The 10,379-nt window shown below is 38.5% G+C and overlaps 1 protein-coding gene across 1 annotated transcript in view; it reads left to right on the forward strand.

Annotated features, from left to right (window-relative positions):
* LOC140229044 (carnitine O-palmitoyltransferase 1, liver isoform-like) overlaps positions 1–9,006 on the forward strand; it is a 57,067-nt gene extending 48,061 nt beyond the window's left edge. Inside the window, exons 15-19 of the mRNA XM_072309305.1 lie at positions 2,829–2,963; positions 3,589–3,741; positions 5,033–5,146; positions 5,988–6,080; positions 8,454–9,006. Of these exons, the coding sequence (XP_072165406.1) occupies positions 2,829–2,963; positions 3,589–3,741; positions 5,033–5,146; positions 5,988–6,080; positions 8,454–8,528 (570 nt within the window). The 3' untranslated portion in view covers positions 8,529–9,006. The remainder of the gene's footprint in view (positions 1–2,828; positions 2,964–3,588; positions 3,742–5,032; positions 5,147–5,987; positions 6,081–8,453) is intronic.
* Positions 9,007–10,379: the final 1,373 nt, after the last annotated feature.

Below are 10,379 nucleotides of genomic sequence, written 5' to 3' on the forward strand. Positions count from 1 at the left end.
TAGCATCTTCCGGAGCTAAATATTATTGCAATTTACTTTCGAACATAAAAGCAAACATCCAGCATTTATTTCATCATTGTCAGGAGTTGAATATTATTGTTACTCTTTTCCGAAACGTCAAAGCAAACATTAAACATTGATTTTACCATCAAATGCAGCTGAATGTTACTGTTATTCATTTCGAAATTTAAAAGCAAACATCAGACAGTTATTTTAGCATCATATGGACATGATGGAGCAAAATATTACTGCTATTTTCTTCCGAACATAAAAACGATCATCTGACATCTATTTTAGCATCTTCCGGAGCCGAATGCTATTGCTATTTACTTTCGAAAGTATAAGGAAACATCCGACATTTATTTAACCATCGTACGGAGTTGAATGTTATTGTTTTTCATTTCCGAACATCATAGCAAAAATTCGACATTTATTTCAGCGTCTTCCGGAGCCGAATGTTATCCTTATTCATTTCCGAACGCAAAATCAAATATCTAACATTAGTTTTAGCACCATACGGAGCTGAGTCTTATCGTTATCATTTCCAAAAGTATGAGCAAACATCCGACATTTATTTTACTGTCATACCGAGTCGAATATTACCGTCATTCATTTCAACAATTAAACGCAAAACTCTGACATTTATTTTAGCATCTTACGTAGCCGATTGTTACCGCTGTTCATTTTCAAAAGTGAAGGCAAACATCCGACTTTTTTTTTTTTTTTTTGGTGGCGCGATCGGGCCACCAAAATCTTTATTTCTGAAATTTTGATTTCATTTCCGATTTTCACTCAATTCATTCATATAAAAGTTGATTGAATTCAAATTGACAAGCATGCAAACAATCAGTAGACACTATAACAGACACCATGTTGAACATCGATAAACATCGATAAACATCGGATAAGTCGAAAAAAATTCGACGTACGCGTACCTCGAAATTCGCGTACGTCGAACCATTTTCTTCAGTCCCGACGAATTCGAGGTATCCGAGTTTGACTGTACAAGCAAAATTATTCCAGCACTTTTTTTTTTTTTTATACCCCCGCCAAACGAAGTTTGAAGGGGGTATATAGGAATCAGTTTTCAACCGATTCCCATAAAACTTGGCACAGATGTGTGCCTTGGGTTGTAGATGTGCAAGACGTATTTTTTGACAGTACCCAAAAGTACGTTGCCATGGTAACAGCATATTATGGGCAAAAATGGGTACAAATCTTGCGTCGCGAACTACTTCCTCAGATTTCAACCGATTCCCATAAAACTTGGCACAGATGTGTGCCTTGGGTTGTAGATGTGCAAGACATATTTTTTGACAGTACCCAAAAGTACGTTGCCATGGTAACGGCATATTATGGGCAAAAATGGGTACAAATCTTGCGTCGCGAACTCCTCCCACAGTTTTTGATCAATTTTTATGAAATTAGGTACAGATGTTCATCTGAATATGTTAATGTGCAAAACACATATTTCCGCAGTGGCAAAAAGTGCGTTGCCATGGTAACGGCATGTTATTGGTAAAATATAGGGCAAAATGCTTCATGGCAAAACTGCTTCATCAGTGTTCTTCCAATTCTCATGGAATTCATATTGAATGTTTGTCTTAGGATATAAGTCAGCATGACACATTTCTTGACAGTGACAAAAAGTATGTTGCCATGGTAACAGCTCACATATTATGAGCCAAAATGATGGAAAATTTTGTGTTGCAAACTACTTCCTCAGTTTTTGCCCAATTTCCATGAAACTTGGTACAGATGTGTGCCTTTGGTTGTAGATGTGCAAGACGCATTTTTCGACAGTACCCGAAAGTATGTTGCCATGGTAACGGCATATTAATGGCAGAAGATCAAGGAAAGATCTTGCGGATTTAACTACTTCCTCAGTTTTTTGACCAAAGCTTATCAAATGTTGTTTTGACCAAAGCTTATGAAATGTTGTTTGGTGGGGGTATAACCAGTCGCTACATTTCTAGTTTTTTTTTTTTTGCGCTAATTTCTTGTTGCGCGAAATACACTTTCCACTCTGTGAAAATGTCCCCTAGTACAGTATGCAATTAGGAAAGTCTATTAGTGCGTTCCAATGAGGGAGTTGCAAATTATATGCCCAAGCCAAGAGCAACCAGAAAGTTTGTCCTTTGTTGTCCCACCCAGCAACAACTACCGAATGATAAATATATATTGGATTAGGTGCTGCTTTTAATGAAATATTTGCAAAAGATTCAAAACAGTTGCAAGAATTTTAAATAGTTGCTGTATCACCAAAGAGATGCATCCACAAATGTAAATACAGTGCAAAACTCCCCTAGTTTATGTTCGAGTTAAAAACATAATATTTTTTTTGTAAGCAACAAGACAGCTATCTGACCTTTCCTACAATTGTACCTAGTGAACAAGTAGTAATGTTAAATTGGATGAGGCTTTGGTTTTAACCATAAATTCACATTGAATACAAAGCCGGTGATTGAATTATAGTTTACACTTTTTCACCTGAAAGATACATCCACTGATTATTGTATACATGACAAAAACTCCCTATATTCTCTTGTCCTATAATACTGAATACACTGTAGTTCTTGAAATCCAGTTGGCATGCATTGTCTGTTTGGTATCTTGTAAGCCTTTGGCAAGTGCAAAGCACACGAATCACATCATTTAGTAGGTGCTGCCTTGTTTGTTGTGTGCTTTACAAGAATGTAGATATACAATTTGCTCTGTTTGTGATACATGTGTACCGGCAAACAAAAATGTGGATACCGTTTATTGTACTCTTCTCATGTCTACAATGCCTATTTTTGTTTTCCTTCCTCCTGTGTACGGTCATTTAGGATGCCAAGAAATTCTGCCTGACCTACGAGTCATCAATGACCAGACTGTATCGCGAAGGACGCACAGAGACTGTCAGGTCGTGCACAGTGGAGTCGTGCGACTTTGCCCGGGCAATGGATGACCCCAACAGCACGGTGAGATTTTATGCGCCCTGGATTTTTGTCCCTCGATTCTTTTCACTTTTTGTTCCTAGTTTTTCATCTAAAACTTTGAATCTGGCCTTCGAGCTACTAAGTATAATGTTGTCTATGTACTTTTCTGCTCATGGTCAGTCAAGTAAATAACAGATATTTTGAAATTCATTACATGAACCATCATACATTTTTTGCACCATTACATATTTTGCTTGAGGATTCAAGACCCTTAAGGAACCAGAGGGTCCTCAATTGGGAGTCTTGAATTATATTCACTATACCACAGTACCCACATGCATTCATGTATATTCCAGTCAACCAACACAAATAAAGCAGTGATACTGAAAGGTGTGGAGAAAGCAATGTGAATGACACCATCAGTGATAGTGAGAAGAAATGAGATGATGAAATCAGTCTTACAAGATGATGTCGACAGGGTCTCGCTTGAATGTGAATGGAACTATGTGTTTAATAGAGGTCAGATTTTATGGATTTTAGAGACAGAAAGACAGAGAGGAAGAAAGGGAAGAAAAGAAAAGATTCACAGGCAACGGTGTATTTCAGAAATAAAACAGAATGTTATGAGTAATTTTCACTCTGTTTTTGCTCTTTCACACCGTTACAGAAAGCGGAGAGACTTGCCAAATTCAGACAGGCTGTGAGCGCACACGTGGCCGGTTACCGTGATGCTATGTGCGGCAAGGGCGTGGACAGGCACCTCTTCTGTCTCTACGTGGTCTCCAAGTACCTCAACCTTGACTCACCCTTCCTCAGCAAGGTACGTGCACTTCTCAGGAGGGAGCTCAAGTCATTTGTTTCATTAGTTAAAGCAGTGGCTGCCGTGTAATAGCCTTTCTGATTGATTTTGTACAAACACACACACACACAAAATAAAAACTCATGCACAAACAGACGGGCACACTTGCACACACACAAACGCAGCACCGACTTGATCATACTAGCTTGCATCTTGCATGATGTTAAAAAAGAAATAATGATGATAATTAAACAAATTTAGATGAAATAATTTTAAAATTTAAGATGATTTCAGTCTAGCTATCACTTATGAGCAAGGCACTTCTACAGGAGAATACATTTATGTTAACAAGGTAAAAAAGATCATAAAAATGGTGACGCTTGTCTTCAAGAAAGTTCATCTGTTCCTTGTATATTCTGTCTTGTCTCAATTATAAGATTGGCTTTAGTCACTTTGAATTCGCAATGTCTGTATGGGTTTTGTGATTTTTTTTTTTTTTTTGATAATGTGGATACATTTTTACGTACCATTAATGAATAGAGGACATACAAAAAGTTGTTCAACTTAACTAGCACTTCTGAAATCAATTAAGCACAGAAGCCTCACTTCTCTTTTGGTTACCATATCTTTCTCATGTGGGGCAATGTGATTTTTTGACATGTTGGGTGTACAGTCCAGTGTAACTCCAGAGTAATGCTGCATTTACACCATGTTCCTGGCGGCCGCGGCAGTCACGTTTCAGGCCACCGTGAACAAAACGGAATGGACGTGAGACAACACGGTGAGATGGGATATGGGAACGTGACAGGCTGTGATTGCCGTGGATGCCGTGTCAGATTTTTAAACTGTCAAAAATTTGTCACGGCAGTCCCGGCGCTAATGAGAAACCTTGTAGGCCATAATAAAATGGGTTGAATGCAACAAAACACAACGGCATTTAATAAGCCATAACAAAACTTGGAGGCAGTCCATAGTATGCAGCGATGGAAAATATTGATAGTCTGGCCTGACCAGATGCCGTGAGAACAGCATCTGATAGCTTTATGTTCACTGGGGTGAGGACTGGAACGAACAAGACTAAATATAAAAAGGGGGAAAACAGGAGAATGTCTCATCAACCCACGGCGCATTATGTTTCAGGCAAAGGAGGCTGCCTTGGCTGCCGGGAACATGGTGTAAAGGCATCGTTAAAGCCTACCAAGTGCTGTGAAGATATTTCAGCATTCTAGACAGGGCTACTATGCGAAGGTAACATGTGAGATGTTAATGATTTTTCTGCTCACACCTTGCGTTTTTCGCATCTCTCCTTCAGGTTCTCAGCGAGCCATGGCTCCTCTCTTCCAGCCAGACCCCGCCCTCCCAGACTGGCCGGGTCGACGTCAACAAGAACCCCGAATGCCTGTCTGCTGGCGGAGGATTCGGACCGGTAAGCAAATCCGTTTCAATCCTACTGTCGAAACATTTCATTTCATTTCATGTCATTTCATTTATTCATTTTCATTTTCAACAAAGATGTGTTCAAAACATATCATGCTAAAAAAGTAATATACATATTCTAAAATATATCAAAATATGTATAATCACACAATATGCTGTGAAGACAAGGTGCATGGTATTTACGAAATAAACATGCTTCAAATGAGAAAACAAAGTTTGTTTGCTTTGTTTGTTTTGTTTTTACCGTTCCTTCAAGTCAAAGCAGATGCTAACATTATCAGGGACAGCTTTCAAGTGTATTAGGGAAAGAGTCAATAAATGTATTATACTGCACAAAAACTGTGCTCATCTCTTATCTTTAGCAAGTACATTTAGGTAGTAATTGTCTAATGAACGCAGCATTATGTTGTACATTGTATGTTATAATTTCCCTAAAAATTGCTCATGGGGTGTTTTTACACTCATTTGTTTGTCCTCATAAAAGTAAAGCAATAACTTGACTTTTAATGGACATCTTTGGAATAAGGGACTAACATTTCTATTAGAATCTCTTCTACATTTATTTGTTACCCTTCTCACATATGAAGAACCCAGTGCCTGATGTACTGCTATTTAAAGGGAAATGGAGTGCTATTTTCTCTCATTGATGTTGGACATTTCCCACCAGAACTGCATCTTAAGTACTTCTTATAGTCCCTCAAGGTCTGTAGGATATTATAAAAAAGCAAAAACAAAACAAACAAACATGGATAGAGTTGCTAATTGGGGTAAATAGTGAAGCAATGTCGTGCTGGTAAATTATTTAGTGTCGCTCTGTCTTTTCCCTGCAGGTTGCAGACGATGGCTACGGAGTCTCGTACATCATCGCCGGAGAAAATCTCATCTTCTTCCACATCTCCTGCAAGAAGAGCTCCTCACACACTGTAAGCTTATGTTCTCTATCCTGTTGTCATTCATATGGGGTGGGGGAGAAGGAGGGGGGTTAAGAAAGTTGTTTGCAATTACTCACGTCAGAATGATTACAGTTATCACATCATCAACTTAACTCGTTTTATACGGGAACCTGGTGGCCTGTGTATTAAGTCGGGGGATTTCAGAATTCAGTACGGAAAGGGTTAAATGCTTACAGCTGATTTGGTTGTTTGCTTGCTGTTGTCATAGTTACTGAACTCATTGCCTCATTATCTGATTTGAAACACTTCCATAACACTGATCTCTGGGCTGTAGTCAGTAGATGATATGGTTAAACAAAATTAGATCGTCCTTATAAGGCAAAACCCAGAGCCAATTTTGCCTGGCAAGAAACACATAGATTCAGCCTAGTATGCTTTAACAGAGGGGACAGCTACATTGCTTAAAGATAATAAAAAGTTTTGGTACCTCAAAAGTTTCCAATTTCCGTGTTTCAGGTTAAAGTATCTATCATATAACTAACACTGTGAGACTTACTCGCCCCAAAGTGCTCTCATTTCTTAGTAATCAGGCAATTAACTGCGACCAGCAGCCCCATACGCATAGCGTAATGGGGCTTCGCATTGTAGCATTCAGGATCATGACAGATTTAGTATCGCGAGTAAATATCAACTTAAAATCCACAAAATTCTTCAATTTGAAGACTTACCAATTAAGTTGAAGTCTTGAAAACAGGTTTCGGGCAACGTTTGGTTCTGCCAATAGTCCCTTTCTGTTCGAATTGATGACTGAATGTGACTCTGTCGAGAGGACCTTGGGAGAGCTACATACACTGATTACTACGACCAGCGCATACGCACACATCACATACGAACAAATTTCAAATCCATGAACGGATAAGATGTTTGTGTGCGCATGCGCTGGCCGTCAATTCAGTGTAGCTCTCCCAAGGTCTTCTCGACCGAGTCACATTCAGTCATCAATTCGAACAGAAAGGGACTATTGGCAAAACCAAACGTTGCCCAAAGCCTGTTTTTAATACTTCAACTTAACTGGTAAGTCTTCAAATTGAAGAAATTTTTGGATTTTAAGTTGATATTTACCCGCGATACTAAATCTGTCATGATCCTGTAAGCTACAATGCGAAGCTCCATTTAGCTATGCGTGTGGGGCTGCTGGTCGCAGTTAGCTACACAGTATGCGTATGGGGCTGCACGGTGCTGGTCGCAGTTATCTCGCACAATACGCGTACTACCTCGCCGCCGTCGTACGGCGGCGGCTCTGGTACGAAACCATTATTGAATGATTACTAAGACATGAGAGCACTTTGGGGCGAGTAAGTCTCACAGTGTTAGTTATATGAAAGGTACTTTAACCTGAAACACAAACTAAGACAAGGAAATTCAGGGAAACTTTTGAGGTAATACCAAAACTTTATATTATCTTTAACTACACATAGAGGTGTGGCAGAAATCAAATACATCTACCCAGGTGTTCCCTGTTCTTGCAGCATTTCCAATATCAAGTACAGACATCCAGTTGAGATACTGCCCACCGAGCAGTTTGTGATGGGTTTGAGCCTTGCTGAATTCTTCACCCTTGTCCAGTAGAAAATCAAAGAAAAAAAAAAATGATCCACTATTTCAATTTATTGCATGCAGGGCATAGAAATACCATGCTCATTATTAGAAGTGTGCAAGTTTTATGGTACCACTGTGGTGTTTCTTGTAGTGTTGAATGCTCTGAATATCCAATGATGCTGTAGTCGTAAGCAGAAGAAGAGGAAAGAGAATCTTAAAGGGAAAGTCTGTTAGATTACTGTAGTGATGTGACGCTGATATACATACACATATTTCCTTGACTCATCGGGTTATTGGAAAGCATTACCTGTATTTTACAATTATGAGTGGTTTATAAATATAGAATGTTGATGAGAGACCCACAAGAAAGCAAGGTTTTCCAAGGTAGTGATTCTCAGAGTGATGATAGTTTCTGTGCTGAAAATCAAACTCAAATACTTGAAGAAGAAGAAAAAAAAAAAAAGCTCAGTGCACTCTAACCTTGAAATAGCAAGCTCTTGCAAGAGCACGCCGATTTATTTATTTACTGATACATTTTTCAAGTATTTGGCTAATGTACAGCTCTCAAATGTAAAATTGTCCTGCTTTACTGAATGATGGCATCTTTTTTTAGCAAAAGTCGACAGTGTCATAAACTTGAGCAGTATGACAGCATAACACTGAAAATCTATGCATTCGGTCAGAATTTCTCAATTTCTGTTCTGGTGATATTTATGGCTGTGGTGAGACCGTGCATGTTCATGAAACATCTGAGAATGCAGCACAGATAACGCAATCTTTCATATCCGTTCTTGTATCTTTCAGGATGCGTACAGATTCGGTGACAACATCGAGAAAGCCCTCAGCGATGTCTTGGCGCTTTTCGACAAAGACGACTAATCATTCAAGAAAGCCATGCTTGTTACCGTATTTTGCCATCATATTCTTGAACCAAAATGAGTGATATAGTGCATATTTTTTATCTTTTTTGAGATAAAGTAAAATCTCATCTGTCTTCTATGCTCAAATCTAATTGTGTTCTGATGGGGACAGATGCCGTTAAATTTTCATTGTTTGTGATGAGCAGAGAACCCCAAACAAACCAGTCTTGCAGATCAAGGAATCATGAAAGAAATTTTGCTCATTTGGTAATCTCTCATTCATCTCTTCTCCTTATTTGTAGGCTTAAGAAACAAAACAAAGAAACAAGATTCATCTTGAAACATTTTACATTCAAGCCTCACATAGCGCTGTGTACATAGACCAAAATTGTAGATAGTATATTTGCAAATGTGGCCAAAATGATAAAGGAGGAGAAGATTATCAGAAGTTGATATGTCGTCTAGGTATTTATTTCAATAAATGTTAACCAAATTTATTTATGGCAGGTGTTTAGTTCATAGATTTTTCTTTTGGTTTCATTTTTGAGGTGGTAGACACTGAAATTGTGTGTGCATCGATGATATATATAGTAGCTAACATGTATGGCTATCAAAAACTCCCTATGGTAAACCTTATTGAAATACTATGTCATTGCTGCCTTGTGTCGCCTTTGAGTCTGTTGAATATTAGCTGACTGTGTCTTCCCAAATTAGGGGGTTTCTCCCCACAATAAAATTTGCTCCTTCATGAATTTGAATTGCATAATATAAATGAGGAGAAGAATTGATGATTGATGAGTATTGGGTGCAATTTTGTAGCTCTGACAATATTGAAGAGGAGATACGTCGTATCCTTCAACCAGTATTGATTAAAAACAGTAATTTGAATTATATAGATTCGCCAAACTATCCCTATGTGATCTTCGAGGCAGTAGCCCAACTGTGACCGAAGTGCACATATGCTTATAAAGCTAAATTTGCCAAAAGAGCCAATACTGTCTATCTATACAAGTACACAGAATTAAAAGCAGCTCTCCAGCCCAACTCCATGAAGGAGTTTTTAAAAACAGACAAACAAACAAAAAGAAACCAAAACGTAATGAATTACTAATAGTTATCACCATTAAGTCTGCCTTCAGAGGTCGGGTAAGAACATGCTAACTGGTCTCAACAAAACTGTAATAGATAAAGGGAAGAAGTCACACCATGATACAGGGAATTGTCCTCAAGATCACAAATTTTCACTTTGGGCAAAACTTATCTGGACTGATGAAGTGAATTGACCCTTCTAGATGTGTATTCACCTGTGTGTCTAGTGATATACTTACTCTTTCTTTGATTGTGTCCTGTGCCCAACAAAAGCTGTACATTGTGTCGGGAACAGTTTCCCCCTTACGTAAGAGTTGTAAATCTGTTCTGGTTTGCAAATACTTTCCCCAGTTGTACATAATTCTGCAAAAGTTCATTCTCCGTGAATGAACAGAAAGTCATGAAACGCACAACTTTGTACATAACCGAGAATGCAGTGTGATTATTGTGATTATTTCATGAGAGTATGCAGTCATGGATACAGTGCAGTAGCTAACATAGAACTGAAAATCATCTTTCTTTCTTTTTTTTCTTTTTCCTTTAATGGATACCTACACATGGTGTACAATTCCTAGTGCAGGGTTTTTGTGATTATCGATTTGTTCTAATGTCTGCTTGTAGAGGGAGTAGGATGACTATTCAGGGATTTAAACATGGTAGTGGTTGTTTGTTTATGCTTTCAAAGTACATGTACGTCTACGTGGATGCTGCATTATGGTCGTATAGTTTTATAGTGCAGTATGTGGGCTGAAGGAGCGGAATGCCGGCAGAGAAAAAAAGG

The sequence above is a fragment of the Diadema setosum genome, chromosome 5, assembly GCF_964275005.1.
Source record: "Diadema setosum chromosome 5, eeDiaSeto1, whole genome shotgun sequence".
Classification (NCBI taxonomy): domain Eukaryota; kingdom Metazoa; phylum Echinodermata; class Echinoidea; order Diadematoida; family Diadematidae; genus Diadema; species Diadema setosum.